Here is a 22,408-nt window from a genome sequence, read left to right as displayed (position 1 = left end):
CTGCCCACTGCTGACGGTTGCAAAGACACTGACATTTCCCTGTCGTTTGAGACCTCATGCCTGAGTAGGTCAGCGTGATATTTCTGTCTTCAAGCCACTATTCTAGTGACATTTAGTGTGTGTGTGTGTGTGTGTGTGTGTGTGTGTGTGTGTGTGTGTCTGTGTGTTCAGGACAGTACTGTGTCCCTGGAGGGTGGGCATAAGATTGAGCGTTTTCTATGTTGATGTGAGCAGTTTGCACCTGACTGTTCCCCTGGAGTTAGAAAATAAAAAAGGCAGTGGTCCGGTGAGATCTGGACACAAGACAGAGAGAAAGGAGGCTCTCAAGAAAGGCTCAGACTCATTGCACCAGAGACGCAAGACGTAACTCAGACCCATCCACCAGAAACTCAAGATTTAGTCCCATACCTAAGAGACTCAAGATTGGACCCAAACTCGTGTACCACAGACTCAAGATCGGAGTTAGACTTGTGCTCCAGAGACTCAAGATTGCACCCAGACTCGTGCATGACAGACTCAAGACTGAACTCAGACTTGTGCACCAGAGACTCAAGATTGGACCCAGACTCGTGCACCACAGACTCAAGATCGGACTCAGACTCGTGCACCAGAGACTCAAGGATGGACTTAGACTTGTGCACCAGAGAGTCATGGATGGACTCAGACTCGTGCACCACAGACTCAAGATTGGACCCAGACTCGTGCACCACAGACTCAAGATCGGACTTAGACTCGTGCACCACAGACTCATGATCGGACTTAGACTTGTGCACCACAGACTCAAGGATGGACTTAGATTTGTGCACCAGAGACTCAAGACTGAACTCAGACTCATGCACCAGAGACTCAAGACTGGACTCAGACTCGTGCACCAGAGACTCAAGACTGGACTCAGACTCATGCACCAGAGACTCAAGACTGGACTCAGACTTGTGCACCACAGACTCAAGGATAGATTTAGACTCATGCAACAGAGACTCAAGATTGGACCCAGACTCGTGCACCAGAGACTCAAGGATGGACTCAGACTCATGCACCAGAGACTCAAGGATGGACTCAGACTCGTGCACCAGAGACTCAAGACTGAACTCAGACTCGTGCACTAGAGACTCAAGACTGGACTTAGACTCATGCACCACAGACTCAAGATTGGACACAGACTCGTGCATGACAGACTCAAGATTGGACTTAGATTTGTGCACCAGAGACTCAAGGATGGACTTAGATTTGTGCACCAGAGACTCAAGGATGGACTCAGACTTGTGCACCAAAGACTCAAGGATGAACTTAGACTTGTGCACCACAGACTCAAGATCAGCCTCAGACCTATGCACCAGAGACTCAAGACTGAACTCAAGACTGGACTCAGACTTGTGCACCAGAGACTCAAGACTAGACTCAGACTTGTGCACCACAGACTCAAGGATAGACTTAGACTCATGCAACAGAGACTCAAGACTGGACTCAGACTCGTGCACCAGAGACTCAAGACAGGACTCAGACTCGTGCACCAGAGACTCAAGACTGGACACAGACTCGTGCACCACAGACTCAAGATTGGACCCAGACTCGTACACCAGAGACTCAAGGATGGACTTAGATTTGTGCACCAGAGACTCAAGGATGGACTCAGACTCATGCACCAGAGACTCAAGGGTGGACTCAGTCTCGTGCACCAGAGACTCAAGACTGAACTCAGACTAGTGCACCAGAGACTCAAGACTGGACCCAGACTCATGCACGACAGACTCAAGATTGGACTTAGATTTGTGCACCAGAGACTCAAGGATGGACTTAGATTTGTGCACCAGAGACTCAAGGATGGACTCAGACTTGTGCACCAGGGACTCAAGATTGTACTCAGACTTGTGCACCACAGACTCAGGACTGGACCTAGACTCATGCACCACAGACTCAAGACGACTCAGACTCATGCACCAGAGAATCAAGGATGGACTCAGACTCGTGCACCAGAGACTCAAGACTGGACCCAGACTCGTGCACCAGAGACTCAAGATTGGACTCAGACTCATGTGTAGGGGGATTGGCTGAAACTGCCCACAGATGTGAGTGGGTTAGTGTGTGATGCCACTGTACCCAGTAATTAGTGGTAGGTTTGGACCATGACCCCGATGAGAAAGAGGTGTTTACAGAAAATGAATAAATAAATTAACTGATTCAGTCATTCATTCATTCATTCATTAACTAACAAATAAATACATATTTAGCTATGGGATGTGATTCTGAGTAGAAGATTCATAGAGTAGGGCCCTGCTGCAGCCAATGACAAAACGTAAAGTTTAATGCATCTTAAAGTGACTTTATGACCTTTATCCTCTGTTTCAAAGAGATTTGCGAACCCCTGGTGAACCTTATGATGTGAAAAGAGCTGTGAAATGTATGTAGAAAACACTGACCTGGAGGAGGAGAATGAACTGAGGAAAACGCTGAATAGGCTTCACCATCAGGCCGTAAAGAGTGATACGGTCAGCGCTGGATGACTGCTTCTTCTATAACAACACACACACACACAGAAAAAGAAAGGAAAGAAGGGATTTACCATTCAGAAACATCTCAGTTAGCTTCATCGCCCTGCAGTGACTTGGAAACTGAGGGCTATCCACGCAATCATCTCCACACAGCAGATAGATTCTGGCACTCCAGGGAGGGTAAGAGGAAGAAAAAAAGGGAGAGAGAAAGAAGGAGAGAGTGATGAAGAGAGATGGAGAGAAAGTAGGTGTGGGTGGAGGTTAGTATTATAGTATTGATTCTCTCAGCTTTGCCAAAAGCCTTTGGCAGTCATTAGATACTGTACTGTCAGAGTGGAGGTGTTCTTGGAAGCGCTCAAGAGAGAGGAATATATCAGACTACGCTTGACTGTGCTTTTATACAGCGGAGGGTCAGTTTCCCACACACAGATTAAGCTCAGTCCTGCACTAAATCACTCCGTCTGTGTCAATTTTCCTCTGAAAAAGCCCCCTTTAAGCTTTAAACTTAAAAAAAAAAAAAGCCCAAGGCGGTGTCTGGAAACCCGGTCCCAAATGTTTATCAATTTTGTGTACTTTTGATTCAGAGACACATTCATTCCCATTCATAGCCAGATTTAAATCAGGGCAGAAACACAGTAATGGCTTCAAGCTGTGTCGGTTGGCACATTACAGTAATGAACAAGACATATATAATATATAATATTTGGAAGTAGTGCTCATTATAATGAAAACTCCAGTTGTTTAAACCTAATCTCTACAGGCCAAATCTGAACTGAACAACTTTAAACTGATCTGAACAAGTCAAGTTTTAAGACCTGGCTAATGGAAATAGTGAACCCACCAGACCCAGAGTCTTTACAAAATTCGAGTCTGTAGAGAGGGTTGTCCAACTTTTTTCAGGGTCCTTTCAATGTCTTATAGTGTGTGGTTAGCATTAAGTTGCAAATCTAAGTTAAGTCTGGTGTGAATCTGAATCAATCCTGAGGCACTATGCTGGGTGTCTGATCTCTATTTTGTGGGAGTGAGTCAGGTTTCATGTCTCTATGGTGTGAGTCTGGTTTGTCTTGAGTCTCTATTTTGTGAGTCTGACTCAAGTCTTAAGTCTCTGTGGTATGAGTCTGAGACAGGTCTTGAATCTCTATGGTCAAAATCTGACTCAAGTCTAGAATCTCTATGGTGTGAGTCTGACTCAAGTCTTAAGTCTCTGGTATGCGTCTGAGTCAAGTATTAGTATTTCACTGGTGTGAGTATGAATCAGTCTCAGGTCTCTATAGTATGAGTATGACTCAAGTCTTGAATCTCTATGGTGTGAGTCTGAGTCAGGTCTTGAGTCTCTGTGTTCCAAGTCTGACTCAAGTCTAGAATCTCTATGGTGTGAGTCTGACTCAAGTCTCAAGTCTCTATGGTATGAGTCTGAGTCAAGTATTCAGTTTCAACAATGTGAGTGTGAGTCAATCTCAGGTCTCTACGGTACGAGTCTGACTCAAACCTTGAGTCTTTATGGTGTGAGTCTGACTCAAGTCTCCAATATCTATTGTGTGAGTCTGACTCAAGTCTTGAATCTCTATGGTGTGAGTCTGACTCATTTCTCAAGATTCTATGGTGTGAGTCTGAGCTAGATTTTGAGCATCTATGGTGTGAGTCTGACTCAAACATTGAGTTTCTATGGAAGGAGTCTGAATCAAGTCTTGAGTTTCTAGAGGGTGGGTCAAATCTCAAGTCTCTATCATGTGAGACTGTTCTCTGTGTTGTGGATCTGAGTCAAGTCACGTGTGACAAATTTCCATGGTGTTAGTCAGAATCAAGTCTCTAGTCTCTATGGTGTGAGTCTGAGTCAAGTATTCAGTTTTAACGGTGTGATTATGAATCAGTCTCAGGTCTCTGTGAGGTGAGTCTGACTCAAACCTCGAGTCTTTATGGTGCAAGTCTAACTCAAGTCTCCAATATCTATTGTGAGAGTCTGACTCAAGTCTTGAATCTCTATGGTGTGAGTATGATTCAATTCTCAAGACTCTATGGTGTGAGTCCGAGCCAGATTTTGAGTATCTATGGTGTGAGTCTGACTCAAACATTGAGTCTCTGTGGAAGGAGTCTGAATCAAGTCTTGAGTTTCTAGAGGGTGGGTCAAATATCAAGTCTCTATCGTGTGAGGCTGTTCTGTATGTTGTGGACCTGAGTCACCTGTGATGAATTTCCATGGTGTGAGTTGGAATCAAGTCTCTAGTCTCTGTGGTACGAGTCACATACAAGTGAATCCAAATCAGGTTTAGAGTCTCTGAGGAGCAAGACTGCACCGTGTCTCAAGTCTCTGAGAAGCAAGCACCAGTCAAGTCAAGTCTCTGCGGTGCAAGTCTCTCTAAAGTGAGAGTAAGTTTTACAGTGATGTGTGACTTACTGAAACTTCAGATAGACTCGCTGACAAAAAGTACAGTATACACTGAATATAGTGTTTTATCTGTCCATCAGACTGAAGAGTTTTCTATAAAGAAAGGCTTGTTATTTAAAACTGTAAATTTAAATCTAGTGCCGCTAAGAGCAGCGTGACTGAAGCAAAACTGACAGCCAATGTATACGCAAGATTATGTACAAAAGGTTTTATTAATTTACAGCAATAAAGAGGACATCAGAAATCTAATTTTCAGTGCATTTGCTGTGAAACAGGACCAAGCAGTCAGTTTCTTGTGGGCTGCCTGAGTCAGAAAACATGAGTTAGTGATGAGTCAATGTTGCTTCTCTTCTGATGTCAAGATGGGACACAGCACTGGCTTGCTTTTAATGTGAAAGATTCTGCTCGCTTGCCTTTTCCAGCTGTGCACTCAGGGTACAAATGAGCAGTGGCTCATTAGCATTTAAAGGAACAGGAGCTCAAATATTCATTCATTCGTTCATTATCTGTAAGCGCTTATCCAATTCAGGGTCGCGGTGGGTCCAGAGCCTACCTGGAATCATTGGGCGCAAGGCGGGAATACACCCTGGAGGGGGCTCCAGTCCTTCACAGGGCAAAACACACACACACATTCACTCACACCTACGGACACTTTTGAGTCGCCAATCCACCTACCAACGTTTGTTTTTGGACTGTGGGAGGAAACCGGAGCACCCGGAGGAAACCCACACGGACACAGGGAGAACACACCAACTCCTCACAGACAGTCACCCGGAGCAGGAATCGAACCCACAACCTCCAGGTCCCTGGAGCTGTGTGACTGCGACACTACCTGCTGGTATTTTGACCAAAGCATGTCTCAACAATCCCATTAAGACCCCAGGGATCTATGTTTGTTAGCTATGTACTTTTAACTTGTATAAAGGAATACAGTACATCCCTTTAATGTTTGCTGGATGTAAATCAACCTGTTTTATTGCTTTTTTTCAGACTGCTAAGTACAGCAAAATGTGTTGAGACCCTCTCCACGGTAATCAACAGTAGGCAACAGATGCAGCAAATGGAGATTAGTATGAAAAACATTGGAGTACACTTTTAACACATCTAATAAGCCACAGGCATCCAAAAAAGCCTGTATTAGCAAGTTAGCGAGTCCATTAAAATGAATTCACCAAGTCTCCACGGAGGGAAGTAATGACAACAAATCTCCTGCTGCACCAGAACTTTAATTGCAGTTTTTTTCTGAGTTATACTGGAAAGAGAAGAAAGGAGAAGCCAATTGCACTTGCCTTGAGGAACTCCAGAAAAGCAGGTTTGGATAAGCAGGCCTTTTTAATGAGCGCCATGGCGTTGGTGAAGTTATTGACGTAATCACTATACACGTCCAGCACCATGGACTTGGAGAACTGTGGAAGACACATTGAGAAAACAGTAGGTGAACCAAAAAAATCCAAGGATGCAGATCTATTCCATCTCTCCACGCTCACAATCCACACGGGGCCGGACTACGCTGATCAATTCAGCAGCAATGTTTTTCTCCTTCTGAAATAAAAGAAGAGCTGGAGACTTGGCTTTTCCGGATGCCAGAAAGCTCTGGTCATTGTGGGGAGCGAAGGAAATGAAGGCAATTTAAGAGTGTGCAGTTATAAAAGTCTTAAACCACAGGACTTCAGCCACCCAGCCCCCCCCACACCGTCCAATACAATTGCACCTGTTTAGGAAATGGGCCCACAACTCCTTCAGCTTTGATTGAAGCTAAAACATTTACATTAAGCCCTCCACATAAATCAAAGACCACACTTTCATTTCATTTCCTGTCACAACAAGCGTTAAATTACAATAAGTAAGATTTAGGATTTTTGCTCTTGGCTCCCCCTACAGTTGCAGAGTCACTTTTAAAGGACTGTCCTGAGTCCTGAGCAGCAACAACAGAGGATCTGTGTCCCCTACTACAGCTCAGTGTAGCGGCACAATAAACAAGCTTTGAAGCTGTAATTTTAAGGTTAATATAAAACCTAATGTCACTTTATCCTGGAGGAAACCCACACAGACACAGGGAGAACACAACAAAAGTCTTTACAGACAGTGAATGGATGCAGGGATTGAACCCACACCCCTGGGATCGCTGGAGATGTGTGGCAGGGACCTCAAGTTGGTAGGTGACACTGTCCAGTGTTAAACGCACTACACAGTTATTCAAGTGCTGTTCGGAAATGTAGATAGAGAATTGACTTTACGCTCAGAAGATAATTCTAGGAAAGAGTTTAGAGTTCTTACAGTATGCTACAGTGCTTCAAACATAACATCGAGGCAATTACAGTTCAGCGGCTGCCTCCTTCTCACAGGGTGAAGAGAGTTAGCATAGCAGCGCTGCAGGAGGACTAATGGCCTAATGAATGAATGCAACTATGACCCTCCACATGGAGAGCATCCACAGGGTCCTTTTATTATCCGCCAGTTAAAAGAGCACACTTGGTCTGCCCTTTACTGTGCAGCGCTTGGATTTCCACACAGGCCCTTAAGCGTGATGAGTTAACACAGACAGAGTTTTATTATTTTTATTATTTATTTTCTTGGAGCTTATTTATATTTAGCTTGTAACTGTGAAACTGAGATTGCATAAACATTAGCTATAAGACAAACAGGGTTCCACTCCTATGTAAATAACGTTCGTTCATTTGTTCGTTCGAATAAAGCCCAATTTATACTTCTGCTTCAACCCTACGCTGTAGGCTACGCATCGACGTGAACCCTACACTGTAATGTACGTTGTAGCCTGACACACAACTTCCTAGAAATTTAACTGTGAAACTGTAAAAACAACTGTGATTGGTGAGAAGTCGGACGGACACTGTTCTCCTCCACAAACAAAAATAACTCAACGAGTAATTGTTGCAATACCACATTGGACAAACATGCCGGCTTTGTATTAATTACTTTCCTGGCACCTCGTGTAAACTCTGCTCGTCCCAAACAACCTACTCCTTAAATAGTGCACTTTAAAGACTTAAAGACTACACCACTGCATTGTGTATTACATAGTGTAGAGGACGATGTTTTAGATTCAGCCCTAGTAGTGTGGCGGTGTAATTGCAGAGCCAACGCAGATGCATTAATGCTCCTAATGGCATAATCTCTGCATCGAGTCAACTCAGAAGTATAAATCGGCCTTAAGTGCTTCATCCTGACCAGGGTCATGGGGCATCCAGAGCACCCCAAACAGGGCTGTGGTTCATCAGAGGGCATCACACACTCACCCAGAGTGTCAATCATTCATTCATTCATTCATTATCTGTAACATCTTATCCAATTCAGGGTCGCGGTGGGTCCAGAGCCTACCTGGAATCATTGGGCGCAAGGCGGGAATACACCCTGGAGGGGGCGCCAGTCCTTCACAGGGCAACACAGACACACACACACACATTCACTCACACACTCACACCTACGGACACTTTTGAGTTGCCAATCCACCTGCAACGTGTGTTTTTGGACTGTGGGAGGAAACCGGAGCACCCGGAGGAAACCCATGCGGAGACGGGGAGAACACACCAACTCCTCACAGACAGTCACCCGGAGCAGGAATCAAACCCACAACCTCCAGGTCCCTGGAGCTGTGTGACTGCAACACTACCTGCTGCACCACCATGCCGCCCGAGTGTCAATCAGTAAATATAATATCAGCTATCCCAGGGTTTGTCCACCCTTTGCTTTCATTAAATCTTACCCTCTTTTCTTACTTTTGGTTGTTTACTCATATGCACTTGAACGCAGAAATATGACAGTACTGGGCTTAAAAGGCAGACCTTCTAGGAAGCCTTGGGCAGCTGCTGGAAGTGGTAATGGTGGAGCCAACAGGGTGCGCTCTCTCTGTGTTCTGTGTGGATCCCAGTACCTGAGTGTAGTGACAGGGACACTGTACTGAGCAAATTGTGCTGCACTTTCAGATAAGCCACAAAACTGAACAGTAGGTGTTTCAGTGTCAATCTAAACCTACCACTGTGGCCACTTCTGGTTTCTCCATCTTCAAAGAGACTGGCTGAATCCTTCCCTCTAGTCTCTTTTGTACCTAATAGCTGATGTGTGGTGAGGGTACTGGCTCATATTGTCTACCATTGCATCATCCACCAGCGTGTTGGTAGTTGAGGTGATTTCATCCTAATTATTTAGTGCTTTCTGTGTCTGGAAAAGCTATGTGTGTTGTTCATTTGTTGTTTCCTTTCATTTAACCACAGCTTTATCCACTCCCAAAGTTCAGTCTTTTTTTGTAAGTTACAAAGTGTTATAACCACATTCATAGAGACTTAAAAACACAAGCTTCTTAAAAAGTGTTTGTAAAGTGTATAACAATGAGCCCAGTCAATCCCAAACATGCTCAGTGATGCTGAGGTCTGGACTATTGGACGGAGGGTACATTAACATTTAGGAATATCGGCAGCATCTTTGTTGGAATTGCAAAAACGTCTTTTTTGTCTGTTTCCTTTTCTCAGTAGTGGCTTCTTGACTGCAAAGCCTTTCAGAAACAGCTTTGAGTCTCTGTTGTTTATTTGTGACAGTTAAAGTGCTCCACTTGGTTTAAAGGGGTGTCATTTTCTCTGTTATTTTGGGGATTTTTTTCCCCTCTCCTATGTGCTAAGGCTGAACAATTTGGGGAAAGCTGTCCGGCTTCAAAACCACTGTGATGTTTCCCTGACATGTACTAAAAAGAGCATGACATTGCTTCTCTGGGTTCAGCACAGCAGAAATAGCACTATGTAACTTTGGGAAGAGGGTTACAACCACTCCCACTCTTTAATTTCAGGATAGTGCTGTAAAAGTGAGTCAACCTCTGCAAGTGTAAGGGGACCCAGGAGCACAAATAACAAATCTTACATAATGTTCCTTTAATGATGATGCCCCATCATTCTCTAGTCACTAAGGCACTGATAGTCATGCATTTCACACTACTTTATATAAGACATTTTATCATCATAAAAATACAGAAAAAGACACAGAAATAACAATAATCAAAGGAATTCCCACAATATTCCGGGTCTCACTCACTGACGCTACAAACAAATCCCCAATCTTCTCTGTGGCATCCCATTCGGCCACACGGGATGCTAGGGCGATCTGGAACATGGAGTGGCACTGAGCGATCTCCCGCACGCGGAAAAAAATCGGCCGGATCTTCCTTGGGCTCAGGATACGTGGCTCCGCCTCCATCAGGGGTCGCTGGTATTCCTACGGAATCATAAGACATGGGAAAAGTGTTATATCACTTAAAAAGAACATTAGGTGAATGTCCTTATTTTTGCTCCTGGGCTCCCCCTACAGGAGGGAGTGTATTTAATTTTTACAGCAATGTACTGAATCCAAGGGAGAGGGAGGGGTTGGTTGCGTACCCTACTCCAAATGTTACAGAGTGCACTTTCTGCAGTGCTGAGCCCAGAGTAGCAACAACAGGTGTCAAAATAAGCATAACATTGGTTTAGAAAAAATGCTAACGCTCCTTTAAGAAAACAACAGGTTTTGTTCTTCTCATGAGGCATGAGCTGATTTACCTTGCTTTATTTCACCTTTAAAAGAGGAGGGTTGAAGAGGTTGCCCCGATCTGAACTGAGGCCCCTGTGAACACGCTCCCATGCTTAATTCATTACAACATTCCAGAGGTTTTAAATGCCCTATTTACATAAATGAATACATCCTCGTGTTTGACCCAAGGAAATGTGCGCTCACTTAATCATCACGACTTGGGGCTCGTTCTGGGATTTTTCTCCCTCGCTCCCTTGTGAACCCTTCAGAGAGCTTCTCCATTAATTCCCCTTCTGCGTGAAGACAAAAGTCTGCTTGGTTTCTTGCTTGAGAAGTATGTGATGATAGTTCTGCACTGTTCTGATACAAGTTAGACAAGCAGTTTAATACCCCACAGTGGGGTTTAATGGCTCTCTAAAGCCTGCGAGTGAACTTATTAGCCTAATTCCAATCGGTTTTCCGGAAGAGATGCCTCCCGTGAAATAAAAACACGTTCAACATGTGCAGTAGCTACAGCCGTCGAGGGGCTTCCACAGCTTCAGAACTCCAGAAGCTACAGGACGACTTTCATGAATAAAGCATAAGGTCTAATCTTTAAAAGCAAAGACACTTTGTTGTAAATTGTGGAAACAATAGATTTTTTCATGACCGCTTTCTTCCCTCCTCCACGTTCGGGGATGCTAATGAATTATCGACAAAGCCGAAACAGGGCTAAGAACCAGGCAAAGGGACGCCTCTTCTCCGGTGAAACCTACAGAGGCAAGTCCACCACTAAACTCAATTATCCTACTGCTTTAATCTTCTCCCCAGCCTCACCGTCAGCGATTATTGGACCATCTAGTCCATCCGCGCTGCTTTATTGGAGAACGCACTTGTTGAACATATTAGTTCAACAGCATCAGGATATAATGAGAAGGCGAATGGTAAAGGGCTACAGACAGCACTTTGATTCCACGACAAAGCTGGGAAATCACGTCCATCTACACGGACTGGATTTCACACGTCTGTCATTGATCTGCGATTCAATCTTGTGCCGTGCCTCGGCCTTCAAAGGGAAAATGATAATCCATGCCTTTCCTTTTCAGCTCCTTTGGCTCAGATCATAGATATGATCCTGCAGAAGCCTGCCAGGTGTATTGGGTTTCGTTTAAAAGGATATGTAACTCAATGTGAATGTGATTACCACATGCATTATGGGGCACTGTAGACCTGGTTCCAGGGATTTGAAAAAGCCAGAACTTCCAGTTTGCCTGTAACTCTCAGACGTTACGCTCGTAAAGATTTGTCGAGACGCCACGAAAGTTGCCCAAACTCAATTAACGAGTGTTAGAAGTATTGAGCGCTTGTTTGAGGAAGCACTGAAGATGGGGCCTGAGTACATTGTTCAATGTATAGTGTGTTTGCACAAGTAAGAATCACGGTTCAATGTAACTTTGGAAGTGACATACCCTTTCGGGTCAATAAAACTTTACGTGGGGCACAAGGGTGGTTTTGGAGTCTCGGGTCCAATCCTCACCTCAAGGCATTGTCTGTGAGGAGTTTGGTTATTTTGGAGTTTGGCCCTTATTCCACCTTCAATCTAAAACATATGTTGGCAGCATGGTGGTGCAGCAGGTAGTGTCGCAGTCACACAGATCCAGGGACCTGGAGGTTGTGGGTTTGATTCCCGCTCCGGGTGACTGTCTGTGAGGAGTTGGTAGGTGGATTGGCGACTCAAAAGTGTCCGTAGGTGTGAATGTGTGTGTGTGTGTGTTGCCCTGTGAAGGACTGGCGCCCCCTCCAGGGTGTATTCCCGCCTTGCGCCCAATGATTCCAGGTAGGCTCTGGACCCACCGCGACCCTGAACTGGATAAGCGCTTACAGAAAATGAATGAATGAATGAACTTGAATGTCTGACTTAATTAATTTATTTTTGGTTTTGCATGGCAATTGCAAAGAAAGTTTACACACAGCTACTGAGGAGATGGGATGCAGCTATAATCTGTTGAATGGCACTTTCCCACTACATGATACCTACTCACTTTGACTCGTCCATTAGGTAAATGTTGCACCTGGTACCTGCCACATTTTAGTACCTGTTCACCTCCAAATGAGCAGAGTAGGGACTGAACCATGGCTTGTAAACTTTGCAGAGTGCTCACTGGCCCGAGAGACTTGTCAATCACAACAACATGCCCATACCCAAACAACACCCACAAACAAGCCGCGTATAAAATCTCTGACTAACAACGGCAGCTTGTAAAATTCCATCATGGCCTTTAGATGAGGTGCAAACGTTCTTTGGATTTGTGGCTGAATCTAGTGAGAGCTGGACAGTGCAACAAGAAATGGAAAACTACACTGATCTGTCTGAACTGGTGCATGGAGCTGTGCTTAGACTCAAACAACAAAAACAACACACAAATACATGATGAGTAAATAATGCTTACGGTTGTCATGGTTTTGAAAGCCTACAGTTTTCATTAGTAACAGTGTTTCGCGACGTTACTGGCTACATTTTGCAGGAAGAGCCATTGTAGCGAAATCCTACCAGATACCCAAAAAGTGAGTAGAGCCGAGTTGAGTAAAGTAGGTACCACTCCATGGAAAATAGTCATACCCTTATCGTTTTCACTTAAACATGTTGTAGCTCAAATTAAAATATACGTTTATGGTTAGAAAAGAGTAGTGGATAACATATTTGCTCTCAGTTGCTTTCTAAAAACAGAAAAATAAAAGACACAGCACTGTCAGTGGTGGTCCTGTAGTGGTCTATTTCCATTTTGGGAACGTGTTAAAGATGAATGAATATCAACAAATGGGCTACAGTAACAATGATGAACCTACAAATCAGCCTGTAAGGTAGGTGTTCCTGATAAAACAGAACCATTTTAAAAAGCCGTTGTAACCACTCACCTGAAGGATTCTTTTGAGGGATTCCAGATAGCTACATTCACTCTGCACCACAGAGCCCAGAATGTGACGGCGGATGATCTGATCAAGAAAGAAACAAGTGAAGTGTCACGCAGGGCACTTTTTAAACCTTAAAAATTTGCAGACAATTGCTGTAGAAACCAACAGCGTATTTGCAGGTGTCTCATCCTGTCAGGGATGCTAGATACAGGTCCACTGCTGTGAGGATTTGATTGCACTCAGCCATAAGGACATTAGTGAGGTCAGCCACTTCAGCTCATTCTGGAAGTACTGGGCGGAGCTCCATCACTCCAGACAATGCAGCACCACTGTTCCACTGTGAGTTTTGGTTAATGGGCAGCTACTCCAAAGCATCCCCTTTTATTGGCAGTGCTTTTCTATTGCAATAATACAAGCTGTATGTACACGCCACATACCTGTTGACTGCTGAGTCCCTCTGGCATTGGGCCGAGCTGTGCTGGAGGATGCTTTGCTTCTGACACAATCACATCCAGATACCCTGCATCATCTTCAGCCACATCTAAAGAGAGAGAGAGAGAGAGAGAGAGAGAGAGAGAGAGAGAGAGAGAGAGAGAGGAATGTAAAATATAACGAGTTAAAGCAATCAAATGAAAGAAAGACAGCGATATAAAGAGAGACAAAAGTGTGAGACAGAGTGAGAAATAGATATAAAAGATAGAAACAGATAAAGTGAGAGTTAGAGAATGAGAAATAAAGAGACATAAACAGGAACAAGAGACCGCAAGAGCATGAGGGTGAGAGCGATTGATAGACCAAGAGAGAGAGAGAGAGAGAGAGAGAAAGAAAGCGAGAAATAGAAAGAAAGAGAGCGAAAGAGAGAGATAAAGAGTCAAATTTAAAGAGAGTTACAGCAATGGAATGAGACATACAAAGATAGAGAGAGAAAAGAGTGAGAGACAGTGCGAAACAGACAAAAAAATGGATAGATTAAGCAAGAGAAAGAGAGAGAATACAAACTGAAACAAGAGACAACAAAAGAGAGTGAGGGAGATTGATAGATCAAGAGAGAGAGAGAAGACAGAGAGAAAGAAAGAGTGAAAGTGATGGTGAGAGAGAAAGAATGAGAAAACCAGTGGCAGAAAGACCAAGTGAGAGCTAAATGAGATGAATGAGAGTGAAAGTGTGTGTGAGAGAGAGAAACTATAAAGTAACAGTGAGAGAAATTGATAGATAAAGAGGGGGAGGGAAACAGACAGAAAGAAGATGGAGTGAGAGACAGAGAAGTGAGAAAATGTGAGCAAAGCAAGAGAAAGCACCCGTGAGAGGGAGAGAGAGAAAAGACAGGGAAACAGACGGAGCCAGAGAGAGATTGACAGGATGAGAGAGAGAGAATGAAGTAGAAAAAGAGCGAAAGAGCAAGAGAGGGGCCACCTTTCCTCCTTTCCTTTCCTCCTTTGGCAGCGAAGCAAATTCAAACATTCGGATTTTATTGCAGCTCTGAATGAACTGTGTGCATTTTTCAAAAACACCTTCAAACACTGCGGCAAATCTGAAGCAGCGAAAAAAAGGGGAAAGGCATAAAGAAAGAGAGAAACAGGCTGTTCCAAACCACATCCAACAGCTCGCTCCCTCCACACGGCTACAAAGCCTCCTGACAGACAAACAATTTCTCACCGCGGCAGAGGCACAAAAGCCTGCGAATATTCAAACAAGTTTTGGCAAGCCGCGCAGTTAATGACTGGAATAGCAATGGCGTCTGCGGGAATCAAAACATTTAACATGTTAAGGCTCTGCCTTTACGACTGCTGTCAATACCTGAAATGACAATTAGTGACCTTTCTCCCTCGACTTGATCATAAGAGGCAGGCTTTTTTGGCTGCTGTTACATGTGGCTGCAGTGGGGAGTCTGCCAGGCTCCATTACCGGATGCTAATCTCTGCACATTGTGCTGCGAAAGGCTCGCAGGGTGCCAATCCAGTCATTCAAATTTCCCCTTTCCTTTCTCGTGCACATCAAACACCTGCGTCTGCTTTTTTTTTCCCTTTCTGTTCTGTCTCTTCTGTCTGTCCTCGGCCCCCGACACGGCACGTTCTCAGCCATTTCATCCCACATATCACACAGCATCGGCAGCTGCCTCTTCCCTTTCCGCTCAAACCTTTACCCTTAAAATATAAAGACAAATGAATGCAGAAAGCAACAGAAGACATTGGTGTGATGACATAAAGCCAGAAAGCATGGAACATGTATTTCGGTATTGTATATATAGATTAGAAGCACTTGACGCAGCCCAAAAGTGATTAACAAACTACAAACCCCATTTCCAGGAAAGTTTTGACACCACCGTTCAACAAAACCGAAGTCTGTCGTTGGTTTAATACTGGGGTCAGCACTGCAGAAACTGCACTATGTAACATTTGGATAGGAATTAACAGAAAAAAACAGTGTTTTCAAGAACAGAATGATTTCTATTTATAAAACATGAATTTAGAAATGCAAAACACTCAAAACAAGCTGGAACACCGATGTTTACCTCACCTTTCTTTTTAGTTATACTTTGTAATCATTCGGGAACTGAAGATATCAACTGTTGCAATTTGCGGGTGGAATATTTAGCCCCCTTTTTAATGTATACAGGACTTCATCTGTTCAACAGTTTGTCATTGTTGTATGACTCTCATCAAGATACTCCAGACATTTTCAATAGGAGACAGATCTGAGCTGATCACAGGTCACTCAAACACAGGTCACACAAAGCCATGCTGTAGTAGCATGTGAAGTATAAAGGCCTGGAATTGTCCTGCTGAAATAACCATGGACTCCCCAGAAACTTTAATGGCATACTGTATATGTCTCTACAATCCCAAAATCTAACTCCAAATCAATGGTGCCTTCAAGCATACAAATAAGGCAACTTTAGGGCCCTATGTTTTCCCTGATGTGGAGAACATGAATAGAATCACAGAATTGAGGCATATTTCAGATAGCTTAGCTTTTAGATCTAAAGACACAAATGTACACAATTGGAATATCAACTAAAAAACAATACTTTAATGCTATTACAGAACTGTAGGTGTGTTCTTTTAGTACAAATCTAAACACTGTAGTGTCCTCTTACTAGAAATCCCTGCATGCTGTTTGTCTTTGTGCATGTACATCACACTCTAAAAGATACACATTTGCTAATCCAGAATATAGAAGAAGAGAGTGTGACAAAGTTTTCACTTCCTTCTCCTTCTCCACAGAAAGTAAACTCAGCATCATTTCATTTTACTTTGAGTCTTATCTTGAAGTGCTTTTCAGTGCAGCTCGCTGAGTTTATTGTGGCACTAAGTGGTTTGTTACTTATCCAAGTGCACATCTTTACAAACATGTTCTGTGAATTAAGTTTAAGAAAAGCTGTACTATTAGTTTGTTGAAGACATTGAACTTGAACCCTTATGCAGATGGAAATAAACAGCATGAATATGTCTTAGGGATCCGTTTAAATAGATTGAAACATTATTGAAAATTGTATGGTTTTACGACAAATTCATAATGAAGGACTCAGTAGTTTCTTTAATTTAGAGCCAACAGTGATGAAAGCTAACTTACATACGTCCTATTACTGATGCAGTGTTGTGTAAGTTTTATAATTTTTTTTAAAAAGTGTCATGAGCTATTATTTGTGTTAAAAGTATAATAATAATAACTGACTGGCAAAAAATATAACTGAGTGGGACCACTTTTTTATCCATGAAGCTGAATTATAGCTTTAGAAAAAATGCTTTATAAAGTTTTGCTTAAATGACATGGAACATATTTTCATTTGTCTGCCAGCTGTTTCCCCTGAGGTTTCACTGTTCGCCATTACCAAAACAGTCCAAGACCAGCAGGATCTCACAACTGCACTTATATTTCCAGTCACAAGCTTATAACCATGATAAACAAAGCCAGTGAGAGCTGAGGGTCACTGGCCAGTTGGTCTAATAGATGCGTGATCACAGGTTTGTAATTGTACTGCGCTAGACCAAACTGTCCGGTGAATTTTGCGAGTGTCTCCTGTAGTAAAACCATCTCATAAGACTCAGTGAGCCGGCCTTTTTGTCTGAGGCAGCGGAGCTGGATTTAAAAATGCATCACTAACTGTTCCTTAAAGAGATTTGGACTAAAAGAAAGGACTTTGTAAAGTTTTTAAAAACTTTTTAAAGTTACTTTTCCCCATATTCCAAGATGTGGTGGATTCACCAAAGTGTGTTCCACCAGAGCTACACGTCTGATGAAGTTTTCAACTGCAAATAGCCTGTGTAATCTTCACAGAAAAGCCTAAAATAAAATGGGACACAGTGGAGTACTTGTACATGAGCCTACAGACGTCAAGCTCAATGGACTTCCACATTACTCAACTCAAGAATGTTGATTTACTGTTTCTTTGATTTTTATGTTGATGTTACAATTACAGTAATATTAGTGAGGAACCTAACCCATTTATCCATTTCATGTTTCTGTTCCTGGACAGAGGCTTGAGTCACACCCCAGACACCAGACACATCCCTACACCCAGACGACATTAATTTAACAGGATAATGTGCATCTTATAGAAGAATTTAAATGCAATATAAAGTTATTTTATATTATTTAAGTTACTATGCACTATATAGGGCCTGGAGGTTGTGGGTTCGATTCCCGCTCCGGGTGACTGTCTGTGAGGAGTTGGTGTGTTCTCCCCGTGTCCGTGTGGGTTTCCTCCGGGTGCTCCGGTTTCCTCCCACAGTCCAAAAACACACGTTGGTAGGTGGATTGGCGACTCAAAAGTGTCCGTAGGTGTGAGTGTGTGAGTGAATGTGTGTGTGTTGCCCTGTGAAGGACTGGCGCCCCCTCCAGGGTGTATTCCCGCCTTGCGCCCAATGATTCCAGGTAGACTCTGGACCCACCGCGACCCTGAATTGGATAAGCAGTTACAGATAATGAATGAACGAATGAATGCACTATATAGGGTGTAGAAAAGCATTTGAAATTCAGCCTTGGTTTCACCTCAGCATGAAAACTTCACCAGGTTTCTCACATTTTTTCAGACAAAGAAAACCTTTATTTAAATTAAAGACAAAACAGACAAAAATTAGACAGAGCTATGATAAAATATTACCCTCCAAGAATCTGCTCCACTCTCTGAGCACAGGGTCAGCGTAATCAGGTTATTTAGGCAAAAAAATATGTGACTTGTGCTTGTAGTTTCTTAGAAACTGGAACAAATCTAATTAAATAACATGATTACTGAAGCTTGTGTACCGTCTGTGTGTGAACGACTGCCATATTCCGTCACAAGAGCAGAGAAACGCACTGGAGGCTAAAGTGATAACAGTTTTCTATTAGATTTTATGATGAAAATGCTAATTATGGTTATGTTTGTCCTCTTTATGAAACAAAGTAGGATCCTTTACCCTGCTGATGCAAAGATGTGGTGGGCTATGAGACCATTTCCTGTGCAGCTCTGTGGGATACAAAAATATCCACAATTCACATCTGTTTACATTATTGCTGCTAATGTAAACAGTTTGGCCATATCCTGTTTATCACAGGGATATATGCTCCTATATACTTCATAGCCAAGTATCTCGTGCAAAACTAAAGAAACAAACCCCAGACAAAAAAAACTGTCTCAGCCAATCACCTACATCTGAGGTTAGTGTAAGTTCCTGCAAACTGCAGCTTTAAATAAAGAGAAATCAGATTACCTGAGTGGTCCTTCCTCTGTAGAAAGGACACTCTCCTCATGACGGCTATTTTGGTCTTCTCGAGGCCATCCTTAGTCCCGCTGCGTGCCGCTCGCATCAGCTGGTGAACCTGTAGCAGGGACGATAGTATGTAAGTGACCAGAAACTGACCAGAAGGAATTTGCTGGGGAAAGATCAGCCATCATAAACCTGTGCAAACATTAGCCAGTGCTCATATTGGACCTTCTTGATAAGCTCTGTGAGGTTTGTGTTTGATGCAACACCTCCCGCAGTTGGGTGAAATCCTGGGGAACCACAAGCCACAGGGAAACCACGGGGATATTTTTAAACTAGAGGAGCGCTATTGGCCTCACTATCCGAAAGCAGGGCATTCACTGACATGTGGCAGCAAACACACTCCTGTGGCTTCATTCATATGTGTGTCCTCAAAACCTATAAACACTCATCAGCAGTAGGTTACAGTTTGCAGAGGACAGAAAGACGGTAAGAGACATAGTAAAACAGGGTTAACCCCTTCCACAGTGTTCTGAGTGCCCACCATTTCTTATGATTCCATATACAGTACGCTTCAGGTTGTACTTGTATTTGATTTAAAGAATGAGGTAAAGCAAAGCCAAAAATACACTGATTTTTTTATTTTATTGGTGTCCAAATCAGTCTTTCTGAACATCAACCACATCAACAAGGATAGAGTTACCATATTAATCACTTTCTCTGGTTCTATTTTACCTGATATGTTTCACTCTGCACAGTATGAAAATGCACACACCGTGACTCCTCTATCAGCTGATTAAAAACAACTGCCACTAGGGGGCCTGCAGAAAGAGGTTAAAGCAGGTTTGGGCTCTGGAGGTAGAAATATGAAACCAAAATGACTTTGACCTGTAAGTGCTAGATGTGCATAACCTTAAAACATGAAATCTGACATGGTCACACACACACACATGAGCAGTGAAAAAGATCTCAGGTTCAGAAATCAGACACTTGTGTTCAATCAATGTTTTTTTTTCTTGTTTGTTTGTTTGTTTGTTTTCTTACAAAAATGAGATTAATAAGTAGTTGATGCACTAAATCTTCACGTTAAATACTGGAACATTTCTGTAAGGATTCAGTGGCACTCGGCCATCATAGCATTAAAGAGATCTTTTAGAAATGTTGGGTGGTTAGTTTTGGATCATAAGCCTCTGTCCAACTCATCCCAAATATATACTGGATAAAGAAGCAGATGCCAAGCACATTATGTGAACGCACAGAGAGAGAGAGAGAGAGAGAGACCAAGTATTCTTTCAGACAGTTCCTTTTATGGTCCTCTCTCTCCTTTGGTATACACTAAAGTTCAAAAGCTTGAAATCACAGTTTTCAAAGATATAAATGCGGATGCATGTACTGAATTATACCTAAATTATTAAAAAATTTCAAACTATGAGTAGGGAGCTTTTCAAAAATGAATGATGAAAGATAATGATGAAATATTATTCCATAATATGATTCCATATCTGAGAAAGCTGTATATCATTAGGACTGAAGTTATAATTACATCAGATAACATATATCAGATAACGTGACAAAGATTTATTATAAATAAATAAATTTAGCGCATTAATTATCATTAAATAACTGAGTGTTTACAAAATCTTCAAATCTTCATTAAAATACATCCTTGTAGAGTTTCCAAATGTTGGGCTTTGGAGGAAATCAAGGCCAAAATATCACACAATGTACAAATAAAGAAGTTAGTCAGGTTACTTTTAACATCACAGGACATTCCATTAGCTGAATATTTTATTTTCAACAGGAAGAATTTAATAATTCATATATGAATTTATGCTTGGATTTGGGGAAACATCATTTTGGACCAAATTAAACATCCTCAAGGGCTGACGTACACCTGGGGTCCACCTTAATTTCCTGTTTAGTCTCTAGTTACTTACATTTAAATCAACACTGAACAAGATATTGCTGAATAAAATAAAAACCTAAACACAGAAGAGTTATTCCAAGTTTTGAGGGGTAACGTTAGCATGTGTATACCTGGTGTTTTCCCCCAAGTCTCAGGGCTAGTTCCCTCTTGGTTCTGGCACATCGTTCCCTCAGTCGCCGAACATCAGGGGCCAGCTACAGCATCACAACATCAGCAGCAGCAGCAGCAGCGGTAGTAGTAGCACATTTGTCAGAAGGTAGCCATGAAGGAGAGAGGGGGAGAGGAGAAGGGGAAAAAGAGGAATGAGGGAGTGCTAAATGCAGCAATAGCACCAAGAGGATGAGTCCCAAAACAGGCACACAAGGGAGGGAGACTAGGAAGGAAGGCATGGGTTTAGCTTTAGCATTAGCAGTAGACTCATACTGAGCAAGAGTTTGATGTGAATTAATAAAAACAGTGTGAATGCTGATCTTGTCCAATCAGATTTGAGCCACCAATCAGAGTTAACATTAAAATAACCTCCTTGTTTTTACATATGTTGCTCTGCATACTTTATTAGCCCCCTTTCATCCTGTTCTTTAATGGTCAAGACCCAAAAAGGACCACCATAGAGCAGGTCTGATTTGGATGGTGGACTATTCTCAGAACTGCAATGACACTGACGTGGCGGTGGTGTGTTAGGGTGTGTTGCGCTGGATCAGACACAGCAGTGCTTCTGGAGTTTTTAAACAATGTCCACTCACTGCCCATGTGACTGTCCCAGGTCTCATGGGATCGGTGCAATAAAGGATCGAATTCGCAATGCCTGCCGTGTCATGTCATGGTCCATCGGAAGAAAATAGATATATTTTATTGATCGAAACGGGCTTGTAATGATTAAGAATGGGTAAATCATTTGGCTAAAGAGGAGCCAATATAAGCATGCACACATCTACACAATGACTCATGAGTCAAAGCAGGCAGGCGCCGACAGGTGAATGGAGTAGGCGTGGGCAATGATGCTAGATTTTGCAGGCAGTCGCGGGCATGAGTGACGCTAGATTTTGCGGGTGGGCGTGAGCATAACGTGTAGTTGGAGCAGGATGGTAACATCATTAAAAAGTCAAACCCATGCAGACCTCTACTGTATCACCAAAAGCCAGTGAACACTAACTTATCCAATATGTGTTCTAAAATGAAGAGTATTAATATGGAGTTAGCACTGTTGCTTCTTTGAGGAATTCTGAACACGTCTGTGCGGAATTGATGGCATTCACGTGCAGCTGTTGGAGATTATACAAGCTCTGCATTCACACTATAAACTTATCGAAGAAGTGTACAAATGTTTCAAATATATGGTACGTGGTGACACAGTCTTTGAGTGGCATCCAATTTCAATCTGTTAAGCTCTTTTACATCACGGCTGCCTCGCCTTATTATTATTATTATTATTATGGGTTGTTCTGATTGATACTAGAGGGAGTTTGTGAATCCTTATATTTAGAAAATCTATTTAAAAATCTTTACACTTCAAGAA

General features: G+C 42.7%; 1 protein-coding gene across 2 annotated transcripts in view; it reads right to left on the bottom strand.

Moving 5' to 3' along the window:
- Window positions 1-22,408, bottom strand: part of arhgef10la (Rho guanine nucleotide exchange factor (GEF) 10-like a) — a 192,596-nt gene that overhangs the window by 135,351 nt on the left and 34,837 nt on the right. The window contains exons 7-13 of one of the 2 annotated variants that reach the window (XM_066670557.1): window positions 21,003-21,086; window positions 18,972-19,080; window positions 13,716-13,819; window positions 13,282-13,359; window positions 9,916-10,095; window positions 6,165-6,281; window positions 2,418-2,510 (exon numbers count right to left, since the gene is read on the bottom strand). In XM_066670557.1, coding sequence (XP_066526654.1) covers window positions 2,418-2,510; window positions 6,165-6,281; window positions 9,916-10,095; window positions 13,282-13,359; window positions 13,716-13,819; window positions 18,972-19,080; window positions 21,003-21,086 — 765 coding nt within the window. The remainder of the gene's footprint in view (window positions 1-2,417; window positions 2,511-6,164; window positions 6,282-9,915; window positions 10,096-13,281; window positions 13,360-13,715; window positions 13,820-18,971; window positions 19,081-21,002; window positions 21,087-22,408) is intronic. The other variant, XM_066670558.1, reaches the window with a different exon arrangement.

This window comes from Hoplias malabaricus, chromosome 5, assembly GCF_029633855.1.
Source record: "Hoplias malabaricus isolate fHopMal1 chromosome 5, fHopMal1.hap1, whole genome shotgun sequence".
Lineage (NCBI taxonomy): Eukaryota > Metazoa > Chordata > Actinopteri > Characiformes > Erythrinidae > Hoplias > Hoplias malabaricus.
This window is presented reverse-complemented; position numbering and strand designations above follow the sequence as displayed.